This window comes from Clinocottus analis, unplaced genomic scaffold (genome assembly GCF_023055335.1).
Source record: "Clinocottus analis isolate CAN_PGR_092001 unplaced genomic scaffold, fCliAna1.0.p SCAF_4, whole genome shotgun sequence".
Taxonomy (NCBI): domain Eukaryota; kingdom Metazoa; phylum Chordata; class Actinopteri; order Perciformes; family Cottidae; genus Clinocottus; species Clinocottus analis.
In genome coordinates, this window is record NW_027176153.1 from 8,598,832 (window position 1) to 8,616,511 (window position 17,680).

The 17,680-nt window shown below is 44.2% G+C and overlaps 1 protein-coding gene across 1 annotated transcript; it reads right to left on the reverse strand.

Moving 5' to 3' along the window:
• Nucleotides 1–160: 160 nt before the first annotated feature.
• Nucleotides 161–8,202, reverse strand: vwa1 (von Willebrand factor A domain containing 1). The gene is made up of 6 exons (XM_068596780.1): nucleotides 7,830–8,202; nucleotides 4,922–5,479; nucleotides 3,234–3,584; nucleotides 2,517–2,792; nucleotides 2,137–2,412; nucleotides 161–1,105 (listed from the first exon to the last, which is right to left on the reverse strand). Exons 1-6 carry the CDS (start codon nucleotides 7,912–7,914, stop codon nucleotides 1,077–1,079), a joined length of 1,575 nt encoding a protein of 524 aa, XP_068452881.1. The 5' UTR covers nucleotides 7,915–8,202; the 3' UTR covers nucleotides 161–1,076.
• Nucleotides 8,203–17,680: the final 9,478 nt, after the last annotated feature.

Consider the following 17,680-nt stretch of genomic DNA (forward strand, 5'->3'; position numbering starts at 1 on the left):
TTCTTTTGTCGCACTCTGCCTGCTAGATCATTTTAAAGCTCCTGAACAGTCATGAGTCCTCATGACTCCTAAAATCAGTGGAGTTAGTCCATATATTTCCACAATACTAATTGATTTATTATATCATAATACTATTAATAAATACACTTAGTACAAACAACATTATTAAAGGAATTTATTGCATTTTTCTATTACATATGTTACATTTCAATAGTGGTCAACCAACATTAAACAATACATTTGAGAATACCAGTAAAAGACCAGCTGTAAGCTTGTTAGGATTCTTTCAGCAGGGGGCAGCAGAGACTCACTTAAAAATAAAGGTAACAGTCTTAAAATGTAAACAGCATGTCTATAAATACTGTGCTCTATTAATTATCCTACTTACATGATTCCTGATTAATAAATATGAATAATGGATCCATGCTCACCGGCAGAAACTACTCTTATAAAACCTAGCATCTCCGCAGCGACGGGACATGTAGAAGCTCCGTTCAAAGCAATCCCAGTGACCCTGTTATTAGGGACGTTGACATTCCCTCGCCGCACACAGTAATATTAAGCATGTGCTGAAAGCGAAGTAATTTAGGTACAACTCGTAAGTGTTCATTATAAATGTACATCAGATGTTCTCTGTGGGTTAGCAGGATTTGGAGTAGAGAAAAAAGAAGCTGATTTGGGCATCAAGCCCACACATGGTGCAAAGCCCTTCTCTGAAACAAGCCATATAAAATATCCAACATTCCCCGCACGCCATGCTTGCAACTTTACTCTGTAGCATTATACATTTACTACGAAAGTAAACCAGAGAAGATGAGAAAAAAAAGGGGAAAAGCAAGTAGTCCTCTGTGTTGCAGATTCGTAGCAGTTAACATGTGGCCATATTGTCCCGGACCACTCTCAAGTGTCTCTGGCTTCCACACGAGTGCTTAGTGAGCCAAAACCACACAGCTCTCCTGGATGACGTCCACAGAGGGGAGAGGCAACGGAAAAGAGCGATGGAAGAAAAGTCAGCGTTCTTCTTTGCCTGCATCGGGCCTCTATGTTTGGTAGGGATCACTTGCAGCTCTGGGGTGCTATGACTGGTAGCCATATGGTAGTGCATCTAAAGAGCAGAGGGAGGAGGAGGACAAGTTGAAACGTTGACATTCATACATTGAGACATCATACATTGAAACATCTGGGCAAAATTAATCTTCTTCACTCAGTCAAATGGAACTGATGTAAACCTTTTCAATCAGACCAACATAAGCATGTTCCTGTTTAGAGGGTCTGTTAACCCCAATTACAAAAAAAACAAAAACATATATGACATGTCTCTACAAATTCTACGTCTACACACCGATGAAATAAGAGGTGAATGCCATGCCAATGAAACATAATTGTATGTAATATTATTACCCTGGTAGAGGTTAATAATATTAACCTCATGTTGTTTCTACCAGAGTCTCCTGGTAGAAAGGAGACTCTGATTTATTCACTTTAACCAGGACAGTGATTCTGCCATTAAATGTTGAAGTTCAATGTCGTAGTTGAACATCCACGAGAACCGTTTACTTCCACATTATACCATTACACCACAGTCTGTATGGGAAATATAAAAGCTTCCGCCGGTAGCCAGCTAACTTAGCTTAGCACAAAAGATGAAAACGGCGGGCCAGCTCTGTCCAAAAGGGACCAAATCCCCCTAGAAGCACCTCAAAAAGCTCGCTGATTCACACGCTGTTACTCCTTTGACAAACCCAGACAAAGGCCTTTGCAGAAAAAAGGCAATTAAGCAGTTTGGTGCGGGACATCTGTCTGGAAAATGTCTTGACTGATTCCAGTAACTTCTTGGAAACTTCTGCTGGTTGCTGAGCAACTGATGCAAGAGAGGTATCAACCTGCTCATCAGTAATTGAAGCATATGTTCAGCAAACTGTTCAACTTTTTGAACTTTTAATTAGCGCAAACAGCCAATCTGTTGCCTCCACAGTAAAGAAAAAAAAAAGAGAAGAAGTCTCATTTGTTTAATCTGTTTTTTATGCAAAGCCAGGCTAATTGCATCCCGGCTCTCTCAAAGAAAGCAAATTTGTAAATTCCCCACGCTAACGCCTAAAATATGGACCGGACTAACGTGAGAACTCCACCACTCACTTGAATTGAACTGTGCGGTGCAACACAGCCCCTCCCCTCGCGCCGTCCTGTAAATGGGCGACACACACACTCTGGTCGCCGGAGGCAGGTGTGTGAGGCGCGTGGACAGAGAGTCTGGAGGCAGGTAGAAGGAGGAGCGCTGGCCGGGGGCCGAGCTCTGCTGTCCCTCCCAGGTGAGCCAGTAGCCCCTCAGACCGCCCGGGCTGCTCCTCCAGTCGACCTGCACCGAGTCACTGCCCACCGTGGTCAGCTGGAGGTCAGCCAGGGCTGGAGTCACTGTGAAGGGAGCAGCGGTCGTTAGCCAGAGATTTAAAAAGGAAGGGAATTTCAGAGATGAGAGTAGGAATGGAGAGGCTGCGTTTTCTCTCCACGTGGCTCACCTTCCTGAGTGCACACCTTGACGGACATCGCCTTCTCTGCGCCGGAGGCGTGCCGGGCGCTGACCGTGACCAAGTACGTGGTGTCTGGTTGGAGATCCCTGAGGAGCGTGGAGTTCTGCGTCCGGCCCACGGTGACGGCGTGGAGCTTGCCTCTGGGCAGGGCGGAGTACTCCACGTAGTAGCTCGTGACCGCCTCGGGCTGAGAGGGACCCCAGCTCAACCGGACACTGGTGAGCCCCGACTCAGAGACCGTCACCACGGCGGGGCTCAGCACCTCTGGCGGTAGAAGAAATGTTGAGTCAGTGTCAGAAAATATGAGCAGAATAACCTTCCCATGAGTCAAGTTAATAAGTAGCTTTTAGTCAGTGCACAACAGGTCAGCTGAACATGCAGAAATGGTCCAATTTTGTCTGCAGACCGTACAATTCAACACACATTTAGATTTTCAAAGTGAAATTAGTGGCAAATTTAAGGGATTTTTTCTATAAGCAGTAACATCAAATGACAAATAATAGTGAATAATACCCATAAAAGACATATTCGAAACTGCAAGATAATCAATTTACAATTAAATACAACTTTAAAAAAAGCATATAAAAACAGAGAAGTTTTGTCCTTTGCACCACAGCAGCCAACCCAATCCAAGTTAGTTAGCGAGGTGATGAAAGAGTGCTGGGATCTGACACTCTCTGAGATGAAAATAGGATGCAACCCAACCTGGCTTTGTTGAGAAGGTGATGGAGAGCGTGTTAAACGCCTGATCGTTGGACTCCGGGGTCAGCGTGGCGGTGTAGGTGGTGTCGGGCTTCAGGCCCGTCAGCCTGGCAGAGCTTGAATCCGCAGACTTGGTCAACCTCTGGTAATGACCCCCACTGGTGCTCGGACTGGTCCCGCCTCCACCTTCCCCTCCTCCTCCTCCTCCTCCGCTGCCTCCCATTCCTCCCGGCGGCAGCGAACTGAAGCGGATCTCGTAGTAGCCCGTCAAACCGGACAGGACGGGCCGCCACTGCAGCGTGGCCGAGTCGGTGGCGACGTCGCGGACGGTAATGCGCTCGGCTCGGATGATCTCTGTAAGGAGGGAGAAGAGGAGGAGGAGGAAGAAGAAGAAGAAGAAGAAGAAGAAGAAGAAGAAGAAGAAGAAGAAGAAGAAGAAGAAGAAGAACAAGAACAAGAAGAACAAGAACAAGAACAAGAACAAGAAGAACAAGAACAAGAACAAGAAGAAAAGTTTGCTCGTAAATCTGCAAAAAAACCTTGTTGACGAACTGGAAGACAACAAGGCGGTGCTAAAAATGGGTTTCAGACAGACGCCCACGTAGAGAGCCAGACTTGGGTTTCTGGATGTATTTGTAGTGCTTGCAATAAGATAACTTGAAATAGCCAACCCAGTGAGGCCCTGCAACAAAATAACAAATGCCACAGAGGCATTGATTTCTGCGATCGGACCCCGAGGGACCGAGCATGGGCCGGTGCATTTCTCCTTGTTGAGCACAAGACCCTTTTTCATACTATGCATCATGTCTTACAGCTGCAGTACATACTGTGTAATTGCTGAGGTGTCCCTCGTGAGTCTCAGTCTCAGAAATTGAATCATTAATCCAATAATAGATCGTCCTATCGCATTACAGGTACTCATCTTACACAGACACTCTCAATGTCCCGGCTTCCCATTTAGTCTCACTGTCTTCGGGAGCATGTGTGGAATCGGGGAGGAGCGCAGGAGATATTTTGGATGCGTGAATGAGCAGGGTTGAGTCGAGGCTGTCGTGTTTCGGTCGGCCAACATCGTAAAGTTAACATTGCATTGACAGTTGACACATGAAATGTTCCCAATTCACGAAAGCAAAACCCCAAATCCTAATGTAGGTTTTAGGACTCATTCCCTTAGCACTCTATTGCATTCAGACCCTGGATACCACTTGGTTTTGTTGCATTGTGGGAATTTTTAAAGGGGAAGCTGTGAAACGTTACAGCATGAACGTCATACTCAAATAAAATGACAGTAAATATGGTGCACGACATGATAAATAAGCTTAGATTTAAATCGATTTCGGTCAGTGGTTCCATTATTATTATTATGGAGAAAAATATTTCCCAATGCCATTTTAATGAATAGTTAAATGAAATCATATCACTTTCCAATAATAATTACATTTTAAAATTTATTCAACAACAGTTTTTGAGGATTGCGTGATGCCAGGCCATCGGTCATCTTCCATCTCACAATGAGTCTCAATAACAAACCAAACCAGAAACCAACGTGGTGCAATCGAAAGAATTTGTGTTGTGACTCGATTTCAAGATTGTGAAATATGAATCAACTCAAGTGATTATTATTAAACACAGAAATAATGACTACAAATATTCAACCCCAAACACCCCCTGCCGCCCCGTCCCGTACTCACCGATGATGGCGTCCCGCAGGTCCTCTGTGATGATGCTCATATCGTCGATGTCCACAAAGTACAGGTTGCTCTCCACCGGCTCGGTCACCACCTGCCTCAGCATCTGGTAGTTGCTGTGGCCGGTGGAGACCACCAGCACCGCCACGCCCTCCTCCCGCAGCTCGGCCATCGGCTCGATCACGTCGCCCGGCTTCACCCCGTCCGTCAACCACACCAGCACCCTCGGGAGCCCCGCCCGGGCCCCGCCCGGCGCTCCGGGCCTCAGCGTCCGGTCCCTGGCCATTCTCAGCGCCTCCACGGTGTTGGTGTCCCCCCTCAGAGGCTTGACGTTCCTCAGGGCCCCCTGGAGGCCGCTCTGGGCGCCGTGGGCATCGAAGCCAAACTCCAGGCGCGGCCGGGTGCCCACCTGTAGGAGTCCCACCCTCACCTGGTCCTCCCCCAGCGAGAAGGGGAGGAGGAGCTCCGACAGGAAGGCGAGCATGCGAGAGTGCTCGTAGGACGACACGCTCCCCGAGGAGTCCAGCAAGAAGAGGACGTCTCCCTCGCAGCAGTTCAACACTGTGGTGAGGGGGAAATCAAGATCATTCTTATGCAAATCAAATCAAAACAAATACGAGGGCCGGGCCGCCTTCGGATGCTGGTGGAGGAGAGGGGCTCCCTCTGGGATTCCTTTTCACTCCCACAACTTTTTCCACAGGTCCCGTCTTGTGCTTCACTGACACAAACACACACATTTGGAATCTCCCTCTTCAACGTACTGCTTCCTGGAACAACAACTTTTAAAAGGGTATGTTGCCGACATGAAAAGCAGCAATGAGTCCGCAAGCGACTAATGACAGCCAAGATAAGGAAGAACCAAACAAACAGTGATAACTTCAAAAGGAGTGGGAGATTGATAAAAGCAGCGAGCCAGGAAGGGGATTTTCTTTCTTCTTCTCTCCCACTGTTTTCCATATTTCGTAACAGAAGCAAAGTTAAAAGGTGGATGCCAAGGGTGGAAGAGAGGGGGAACAGTAGCTGTTAGACTTTAACAGTAGCGGGAGAGAGGAGAGGTGGGACACGGGGGAAATAAAAGGCGTTAAAAGGAGAGGAGTGAGAGGAGGAGTGCGCTGGCTGTTCCATGTGAGAGACGAGGAGGAATGTTGGATGGCCATATACAGAGTCGAGAGAGCGGGAGGGAGAAACAGACAGATGAAGGCAGAATCCAAAAAAGCAATATGAAGTTGCAGATTGTGTAGTCGTCCGCAAAGAGAACGGCCACTGTTAGAAGTGCAGAGTGAAAAGAGAGAAGCAAAACAAACGGGACCGAAGGCCTTCGATTGCCCCGAGGTCGCCGGGATTCATAACGACTGCAATTAAGGCATCAGCTCAGACACCTTTGGAAACTTTGGATGTCTCTTCTTTTTTTTCTCCTCTCTCGAATATTTGAATCTCTAACACATGAGGTGAGGCCTTGATATGTCTACGAGGCGTTGAAAGCTGAGAATACAGTGACTCCCGCACACACACACACACACACACATGCATACACCAACACAGATGTGAGCCCTCGCTGGCTTTCTCTCCATCAGCCGGAAGAATTCCTTCGAACTGACTCGCTCTTTTGGACTTTGGAGTCCCTCCTCCTCCCTTTTTTCCACCTCTACCTATGTGCGCAGGTATGTCTTTATCTAAATAAAAGTACACATGTTGGCGTCTGGAGATAACCGCTTCACTGTTTATCTAGAGAGAAGACGTGAAACACAACAGGTACAATTCCCGATCCTTAATGCTCTTTAAATGACTCATAATGGCATTGGGCAACATCCTTCTTTTCCCCTGTGTGGCGAGGGCTCTCAGGGTTGACATAGGTCTCATAAAAGTGAAGCTAGTGCTTATAAAAAGCCCAATTACTGTGAGCTATGCGGGTTGAGTGTCATCGGGTCCCTATTAATGGAAATAGCCAAAGCGACCACTCACTCACCGGGCTGCTATGCTAACCAAACCAAGTTTAGCCTCTCAGGACACGTTGGGTCACATGGGTGGTAATGGATGACGACGTTTGTTTAGAGTCTACCGCCAGTGTGGATTGCCACGAATCGGGAAAGTTACTGATGTGTGTGTTGGCGTCAAAAACCCTATTTTTCACTGGATCCGGAGACTGCTTGGCCGTTGCATTGCAAGCCACTGCTGTAACACCAAGAGATGTCATCATCAGACAATAATCTGGGAATTCAGTCCCCTTGTGTGTGAGTGTGAGCGTGCGTGAGCGTGTGTGTGTGTGTGCGTGTGTGTGTGTGTGTGTGTGAGGTATAAGGGGAGGACCTGAAGCCTTCCCCCGTTGCCACAATCTGTTTTGGGGAAGCACTGCTTCAGGCTGTGGGATTTCGTCAACTAACAATTCGATGCCTGGAGTCGTGCCATTTCGCTGAGAACACTGGTGTAATATCAATCCCACCCTGATCCACCCTGAGCTCTCATCTCTGGTTATGCACCATTCGTGTGTGTGTGTGTGTGTGTGTGTGTGTGTGTGTGTGTGTGTGTGTGTGTGTGTGTGTGTGTGTGTGTGTATATGTATGTGTATATATATATATATATATATATATATATATATATATGTACAAACACACACAATTGGTGTGTGTGTATATTGAATATATATGTATTATATTCAATATATAAATATATATACACAAATACATATATATATATATATGAATATGCAAATGTTCATTAAAAATAAAAACATATATAAATGTATTGATTTAATAATAAATACTATACAAATATATAAATTACATTTTATATATATATATATATATATATATATATATATATATATATATATATATATATATATATATATATATATATATATATATATATATATATATCGTCTCAATGAGCGCATATCTATCTGAGGGCTTACCTCCTTCAGGTGCAGTGTCCTGTGTAGCTGACGGCCGCAGGAGCACACACAACAGCAGCCATGTCGCCAGCGTGTGGCTCTCCATCACAACAGTTATGAGTTAGTTCCCCGCAAAACAAAAAGAGACCCAAACGTGTTCCTGAGTCAACCGTATATCCGCCACAGCCCGGAGGAGCGCACTCCCCAGTCACTGAATTACTTAGTCGGGAGCATAATTGAGTCGCGTACCGTCCGGCTTTCTTTTTTTTATTATTTTTTTTTATTCCGCTTCTTCTCTTTCTCCCTCGCAGAGCATGGTCGGTGACTGGAGACGCTGGAAGTTAAACTTTAACTAAACTGTGCACTTCCAGTCTCGCGCGCGCAGCGTCTGGACGTCAAGGCGAATGCGCCTCGCTCGCGCTCGGGAAGACGAATATCAAGCACGCGAGAGGGACACGCGAGGTTTCCGGGAAAAAACTTTCAAAATACAACTTTGGTTCGCTTTATGGTAAAAAAAAAAAAAAAAAAAAAAAAAAAAAAAGAAAAAAGAAAAGAAGTTCATCTTAAAAAGAAGCACAACATCAATCCAGTACAGTCAGGGATTCAGTCTTCGAAGGATTTTATCATTTTGTTATATCAATATGATTAAAAACATGATGTTTTGGTCCATCCAAAGCTTCTGTCTGAAATCATTTACCAACACAAATTTTAATGACATGAAAGTATTCTCACAGAGTAAAGTATTTGCAGATCCATGCCATTTGACTTAATTATTATTGACTTTAACTGATTTATATGTTGTCTGGTTTAATCTATAACAATGACAATTGTTTATAATAAGTAGGCTATATTGTATTGCAGTATTATATATATAAATATGTATATATATAAGTAATTCATCAATTCCAAATTTTTAAGATCTTTAGTGTGTTGATTTAGTCATTTAAGTATGTGCAAATAACTCAACAAAAACATTGCTTCGTAGCGGTCATAGTGGTAAAAAAAAAAAAAAAAAAGAACAAAAACTTCCAAAGGGCACCTTTACTCTGCACAGTAACCGTACCCAATGTGTAAACATAAACTATAATAAAGTGTCCAAAGTATGTCCAAAAGTCCAAAGTATGTCCAAAGTATCATAAAATATAATATAAATACCCCAGTTAAGTATATATTTCAGATTAAGGACTGTATTTTAGTAAACCTAAGTAAACCTCTTCAGTGACTTTAACACAACTAAGTGTATAGAAAACAATTGACACAGCTGTGTGTGTATATATATATATATATATATATATATATATATATATATATATATATATATATACATATATATACATATATATGTATATATATGTATATATATATATATATATATATACATATATATACATATATATGTATATATATATGTATATATATATATATATATATATATATATATATATATATATATATATATATATATATATATATATATATATATATATATATACATATGTATGTTTTATCCACAATAGTTATTATCAAATCCAATGAGTAGTTGTCGGTCTAATAGGAACACTTTCCTAATGTTCCACATATATAATAAATAATACAGGTGTCAGATCAGGACAAATCCGGGTAGTCCACTACTGACTGCCTTTATTTTGAAATTCCAGCTGCTTTGACTTCCTTCTGGCTCCCACTGTCAGACTTGACACATCTCACTTTCTCATGTATCCTGACCCACGCCTCCCTTCTGTCTCCATGTAGTCTCCCCAGTTACTGGCATTAGTAAATAGGGCTGTGTTCACCATACAGGCGTCAACACCTTGGATCTGAGCCACCACTACAATGAAGTCTTTGCGTTAATTTATTCACAGAGTTCGAAACGGGGAAGCCACTGCTATCGTTTGTACCGAGTCTGCTGACAGTGTGCTGTTTACCTTCAGGCTTAACTTATTTTCCCAGTATTTGTCTGGCGAAGAGAAACCAAGAATGCCAGCTATCCAAGAGCTTAAAAAGAACCTTGAGTCCATGGAGAGCGGTCGCAAATACTTGCAGTATTCAAACCAATGGGAGTGCATCTTTAAAATTACAATGCGCAGCGTCCCGGAGTGGGGAAAAGGGTGAGCAGCGCTCCATGCAGGCTGTTTACTGAGGTCAACCAGCCTTGGAAAATAAAGTACTGTCCATGAAGACAGTGAAGCGAGTGGGCCGCACGTATTTGGAGGCGTAAAGGTGCTCACCAGTACAACAAAGGGGTTCTTTGGCGTGTCCTATAGGGTCACCAATTTTTGGTTCCTGATAGAACCTTTTATGAAGGATCCACATGGAACCCTTTCAGAAGGTTTTACCTTTAGAACCCAACATAAATTCGTATAGAGCCATGTCTGAAAGGTTTGACCCAGAACCCCTTTGGAGAGGTACTACAGAAAACCCTTCTGATTCGACCATGTACCCCCTCTGGAGATCCTTTCCAGAACCTTTTCACATTCAGGAGTGCTAACGAGAACCCACTCAGGGGGTTCTATTGATGACTGGCTTACATTTGAAGGGTTTCACCTCAAACCCTACCACGGGGGTTCATCGAGAACCCTTTATTATGCCAAAAGTTGCATAAAACCTATTGAGAACTCTTAATTCAACTCCTGCAGTGTAACCCACAACAGTCATGGTTCACAATCCCTGTTTTTGGGGTGTGTGGACTGCAGGATCCTTTAACATTTATGCATACAATAATCTTTGACAAACTCTTGCTCCCAAAAAGAGTTATTTGGACCAAAATGGGTCCCAATGGAACCCTATAGGCTTCAGAAGCGATGTTGGAAATCCCTTTCTTTCCGCAAATTTTCTGTGAAACCTGAGCCCTTCAGGGACTTATTTCAGCACGGAGATTATTGGTACTGTGTGTGTGTGTGTGTGTGTGTGTGTGTGTGTGTGTGTGTGTGTGTGTGTGTGTGTGTGTGTGTGTGTTTCTGTGTGTCTGTGCGTGGTGTGTGTTTGTGAGACAGAAAAAGAAAGGAACAATGGGGGTAGGAGGGAATAAATGGCCGACAGAGGATGCAAGAATTCAAAGGTCTGGATTCCTCTGTGACGTATCGTGTCCAAACACTTCTATTGTCCCAGTGAGACATTGACATTGAACACACCCTTCCCAATACACACACCTAGTAACTAAACACTAAGTCTGCATACAGTGCAGTTGGTGATTGGGACACATTATGATAGCTCTGTTTGACCTATAAATCACTGTAATAGTCTACATGGAACGCATTTGTGAAATGATAGACCAGTGCAAGCGCTTTGTTATGCTTTGGGCAATAATATACAACTGTAGTCACACGGTTGGTCATTAATTTTGTTTGCATTGACTGACGACCAATAACAATTTAAGCCTGTGTCCGGTTTAAGGAAAATTCTTGTTTTATGCTCAGTTGCTAAAATTGACCTCCCAACCATCTGGTAAGTCAGGTTCCCTGCTGCATCCCGATCCATTTACACCCTGCTGCTGCTGCTGCTGCTGCTGCTGTTGCTGCTGCTGCAGCTGCTGTTTTTGCTGCTGCTGCTGCTGCTGCTGTTTTTGCTGCTGCTGCTGCTGCTGCTGTTGCTGTTGCTGTTGCTGCTGCTGCTGCTGCTGCTGCTGCTGCTGTTGCTGTTGCTGTTGCTGCTGCTGTTGCTGCTGCACAACAATACATGCAACATCCAGCACCTTCCCTCCAGGGCTTAACAAGTTCTCACACGCACGTCTGCGGCCTCACTGAAGCCTGTGGTCAACGACACTGTGCTGTTTGTACATCACTACCGATGGGAGTCCTCTTCCAGTGCTTTCTCTTTTTTTTACTGCAAGCTGTAAATCAGTCAGATACACACAGTATACCCCCACCTGGAACTGCTTGGCACCAGTGCTTGTGAGAAGCAGTAAATAGCTGAACATGCATATCGTGCAAAGAGCATTCATCCATGTAGTTCACCGCGCAAAGCTATGGGCAACTTGTGCGGCCTTGCGTCGGATCCGGCTCAAGAGACCGCCACATCTCCGCGGCAAACTAAAAGTTCCGTAAGAGGGAAGAGGTGAAAACAGCCGCTGCGGACGATCACCCTTTTCAGCTGTGGGCTGCGGCAGAAGGACGAAGAGCAAAGGGAGGGGAGGCGAAAAGAGCGAGATGTCATCACTGGAAGAGTTTACGACATCGCGGGTGTGATAACATGGAAATAAAGAAGAACAGCCCCTCCTTCGAGGAGAGGGTTGAAGCCAGAGTTACTGCCTCTTGTAACTTCGGCCCGTAACGGCAGCCTAACATTGTAATTACCCATTAAAACGTTGGCTGCCGAAGATTTCGGAATGCCACTGTCGGCAGTTAAGTGAATTCCACGGATCTATATTTGCCAGCTTTTTTCCCTACTTTGTGCCAGCCTTTGGTATTTGAGGTTTGGTTTGGAGCAAACCGTAGGGTTTAAATAAAATGGTGGGGATTTGAGGAAAGAAAAGCATGCACGTCTCTCTGCGAAAATAAAAGCTCATCAGAAAGATACAAAAGACGAGGAAAGACAGGCGAGATGAAACCCTGTTCGAGGAGAAAGAAAGAGATTACATAGGGAGAGGAACAAGGAGGCGATCATGTAGGTATGAGAGTGAGAGGAAATGAGGATACATCCAACGCAGAAGGACATCAGCCTCCTGTTGTAGTGCGTTTCCAACGTGACACATGAATAAAATCCATTCAGCAAAACAGACAAAGAAGTCGGAGGGACTTCCCATCACTGGGATGTGATGGCCAGAAATGCGGCCAAAGAGCGAACTGCCTTCCTGAACAAACAGCGACACCTCCGCTCCCCATGCGTCACGGGTACTTTCCTGCCTCTGCTGATCAGCATCCTGTTTGTCCACAGCGGGCCTTTTTTTTTAGCCTAGTCTTTTTTTAAACAGTGTCTATAAAAGACATTTCCCTCAGCGTTGAGTATTTTGAATTTTTTTTCTTCTTTTTTTTTCGCTTTAGACGTTCCAGAAGTTTGCTACAAGATGCTGCGTCTGGACAAACCTGTTGATATCGGCCCCATGTGTTCCAAGAACTCGTGACCTTTCCCGGAAAACGCTTAATCTTAAATTTTCCCTAAACAAATATGACAAGTTACGTTAAACAGGAGCAACATTTGGGTTTCGAGGCAGGACCAGGTTTTCACAGAATAAATCAGAGGGTATTATCTTTTGGACAGAAGCACCCTGCGTCTGCTTATTGTCTTGGGGGTTAAAACGTCTGAACCCGATCTCGTCTGAACGTCTGTTTTGCAACAGTCCGCGGTCCACGAGTCTCCTCGCTGGCGAAGGCCAACACCCACTGCGAGTTTCCACACACAAAATGTCACGGGCTGCGTTGTGCCAAGTTGGGTTCGATGGACGTTCTCTCGGCTCAGACAATGGCCTTACTGTGTTGTGGCCAGAGTGCTGCGTTCGTAGGTAGAGGATCGATGGACTCATCTGTTGTGACGCGCCATGAATGCAAACTAATCGGTGGGAAAAGTTGGCAGGTTCAAGGAATACGATGACGTCCATACTACCTGGGGCGAAAAGAGTCTCGTGATTTATGAGGAATCCGACCGAGAGGACATTTTATATGGGGTTTTAACAGTCTGACTCCAGTGGCATGTGAGAAACTTTACCCCTAATGAGCCTGAAGTCCTCTTCTTCCCAATAGACTGAGAATTTCTCTTTTGTTGACTGTAGTGCAGCAATATAACGAGGACATTCCGTTCACGGCCTTTAAAAGTGCCCCCGAGTGCTCTCTCGTATACTGTGCAAAATGAAGGACTTCCAGCTCAAAACTCAAAAAACCTCTGATGCCCGCCATAATCCCAGAAATACTGAAGTCCCACTTATTCAGAAAACCACATGAGAAAGGTCAGCGGCTGTGACTCATCGATGTCAGAGTCCTGCGAGCGCTGGCTGCACTCATCCAGCCTGTGGGAAGGCTGCATATAACAGGCGATTCACACACACACACACACACACACACACACACACACACACACACACACACAAATGTGTCTGCGTTTTTTTTCACATCACAAGGACTATGATAAATCCTTTCCTCTCTTTTTTTTAATGCCTCGTGATCTCTGGTCACACTTCGAGTCTATTTTCTTTCCCATCCTTCACATCGTCCCCCATCCTAAACAGTTTTTTTTTCCAACACATCAGTGTTCTTTGTCTTTTTCGGCGCCTTCCTCTCTTCCTCCGGAGCGTTTTGAGACACAGCGGACGGCAGCTGGATCCTTCATTCTCCTCCCTTTGTGATTCCTCGGACTGCACACTGCTCCTCGCCGGCACACTCCCTCCTCCACAGTCCCAGGATGCCTTCCACCCTTAGTAACACTCCTATACACTAAACAAACACACACTCACACACACACTCACACACACACACACACACAAGCCCTCACATGTACACCCATGCATAAATGTGCGCACGCACACACAAAGCAACTGAAGTCACTTTTGTGGTATGTATGTAAGTTTAAAGAGGCGAGGATGTGTTGTAATTTCAAGTGCATCGAAGGCGGAATCTGTTCGGGCAGGTTGAGTTGGGGGAGAACCTGGCAACTTATCAAAGCCATCGGGTAGGTGATCCGCCACCTCGCTTGTATCTCCTCGCTCTAAAAGGAGAGTGCCAAGTGGTTGGTTTTCAAGTGAAAGAAGAAGGCTGACGTACGGTTCAAAAGTCACTATTGGAGTCTTGCCACTCGGTCTGCAGATCGAGGCGGTTGACGATCGCCTCCCCGCCCTCTGATGACAGATGGCTGACAACCGCCATACCGCTTGTTAACACAATCCCCTGTCATCCACATCCGTGGCCTCCCCAGTTAAGTGTGGGCCTTTCACTTCCAGGCACACACACCAGGAGTTTCGGCCTACAGTATCTGTTTCCCACTTCCTGCTCTTTCTTGATATATGTGTGCTGCGCGTCTCCATCCAAAGTGGCCTACGGGGTCACTCGGTCCAGGTTTCACTCAGCTCCCCCCTTGTCAGGTATCAAGGTGATGGATAGGAGAAGAAACATGACATTGTCTGGTTGTGATATAGGATATAGATTTTGCGGAGAGGGGTCCTGTTTGAACCTGTCTGTCTGTCTGTTTTTCAATGAGTAATCCATTGTAAGAGTGAGCGCACACGCACACACAAATGCAGGTTGTGTGACATAGCTTCAGTACAAGCGGTAAGAGGAGTTTTAGCCCGAGGGAGATCGATGGGTGATGTGAGACACGTGAAAGCTGCTGGTTAGGTTGTCTGTGGTTGGAAAACCATGTCAGAGGCAGAGATGTGGCCTGTTCCTGAAGTCGTCTCTTGTTTTGTTTTTTCGCTTTAGATATTTATGCCCCCTGACTTTTCATCCCCCATTTAAGTTATCCAATACTTTATTAACGACTTATTAACGCTATTATCAATTTTTAAATGTCAGCGTGCGCCAATAAGCCAAACATTTAACCATGTTAAATGTCTGCTTGTTAGCATTGTGAGCATGCTAACACGATTATGTTGACGTTTAGCTCAAGACACCACTGTGGAAAAATAAGCCTAACAGAGCTATGAGCATTAATGTCGACCCTTCCTGTTAAATCAGGTCTTACTACTGAAAACTGTTTGAAATCAGCAACTGACTCCACGCGTGGTGGCTTTAAATTGAAAACCGCGTAGGTGTGGCAAAGATTGTATGTGTTTGCAAAAATATTTTAATTTTTTTACGACAAACACAAGTAAGGTTGACGTGTAAGGATTATTTGTATTTTTGGTTCATCATTGTGTCATCAAAAGAAGTCGAGACCAGCAGATGTTTGACATTGTTGCTAGAGATACGACGGAAAATATCAAAACGTTATCGACAGCGATTACAATTATACGTTTTATTTGCGACCGACAACATTTTAACTTGTGCATTTCAAGGCATTTTGGATTGCAATACCATAAAGTAAAGCAGAAGTGCAGGTGTATTCAGGATGTTGAGCACAAGCACTACAAATGGCCTGAACTGCACGCGAGGCCTGGGCAGGAGTTACCGAGCAGAGTTCAGTTTGTGTTATCTTTTCAATCGCTGCTTTTCAACGCTCAAGGTCTTCAAAGTCAGACTCGGGGCTCTTATTTTTCCCCTAATTACAGGTCCGGGCACGTCTGAGAATTGAAAAACTCTTGTTGGCTCTATTCAGCAATTCTCCTCTCACAATACGTCTTACCTGCACGCCACAGAGCGAGTTTGGTTGTGTATGTTGCACTTGCTGTGTTTAATCTAGAAATCATTTTTATATGACGTGAGAGAGACGTTCCAAATAAAGACGCGCCGCACTATATCACTTTCAATCAAGCTGTGATTTTTCTACATATAAAGTCTTGTTTATGAGACACTGGAGACTGCTCGGTGGGCTGTATAAACAGGATGCCTCTTGGTAGACACAAAAACACAGCACATGCAGGTTGGAGATTCCTCTGTGACAAGGCCGGGATATTATTTTGACGAAGTGCCCCACGTTGCACCCACGGCTCCTCCACACAAAGACCTGGTTGACGTGTTAAACCACCCTTGCACGCTTTCTTCCGGTGTTTTGCCTTGAACCCTTGTCCCATTGCACACCGAGCTCAGGCTAAGGGAAAAAAGAGAAAAAGACATGAAAGAGGCACGAGAGCGGTTGCCAAGTGCGTACAGTCAATTGGAGCTGATGAAGCAAATAGGAAAGGAGGCGGGAGGGAAGCATCCCGCACGTAAAAATAAACCGGAGAACAGTCAGTTGAAGTAAAGTGAAGATACACTTAACCCTCATTCTTGCTAAATAATACTGTCTTATTTTAGTTTGAACATATTTCCTTTTTTCTGTACTATTTTACTATAACATACATATTGAACTACACTTTACGATATTACACTGTAGCCCACATAATGTACTGTGCTGTATGGGTTATACACATACTATCATGCTATACTGTCCAACACACACTTCACTATGCTGATACAAAAGTGAAGCAAGAGACCTACTACATCATACTGCACACATGCACTATCCGTACTTTACTACACTTTTACAACACTCTACTTTATCAAATTGAACATACATGACACTATGCAAAACTTGGCCTTTATCATATACTACACATACTGTACTATACTACGCTGTGTTATACTAGATTAGATAAGATAATCCTTCAATAGTCTCGTAGCGGGGAAATTTACAGGATTACAGCACCAAAGGGTAAAGTGCAAACTAAAGACATAGTAAAAAAAAAAAAGAAACAAGATCAAAAAAAGTATTATAAAAAAATTACAAAATAATTAAAAACAGTAATAAAAAGAGTAAAGACTACACAATAACTGAAATATTATATATACAGACACAGTGCATTTATATTGCATGTGTTTAAGGTTATACACTACACATACTGCAGCATGGCACTGTGTGACCAGTTGGGCATATCCTTTCTATATAATTCCCCATTCACTCCAAATACAGTGACGTTGGTCTCATGCAATATGCTCCTGCTCTATTCTCACTTGTCACCCCGACACTATTGGAATCTGCATATTATACCAACACACATCGCTGAACAACAATGTTTTACGTGGTTTCTGTTGGCAACATCTTATCATATTATTCCAGCGTGTTTCCGTAGCCACGGCCATGGCATGTCCTTGAGTGAAACTGGTTGGCAGGCAACCATCACAATTCTGATGTACTGCCATGAGCATCCATAACAAAAAGCCTTGTTACGGATGGCAGCCAGAAAGACAGGCAGACAGTCATTCGTGACCTTGGAAGAACTCTGAATCAATTGAAATATGTGTGAATAGAAGGAGAACAAATGGTGTGGGGGAGGCTATTAGGCCCCTTTGCTTTGCTATTACATTGGGAGT

Coding starts and splice junctions, on each gene's coding strand:
- vwa1 (XM_068596780.1), bottom strand. CDS start 7,914: ATGGAGAGCCACACGCTGGCGACATGGCTGCTGTTGTGTGTGCTCCTG. Junction 3,585..4,921: donor CCTGCGGGACGCCATCATCG/GTGAGTACGGGA, acceptor CCCTCCTTACAG/AGATCATCCGAGCCGAGCGC. Junction 2,413..2,516: donor CAAGGTGTGCACTCAGGAAG/GTGAGCCACGTG, acceptor CTCCCTTCACAG/TGACTCCAGCCCTGGCTGAC.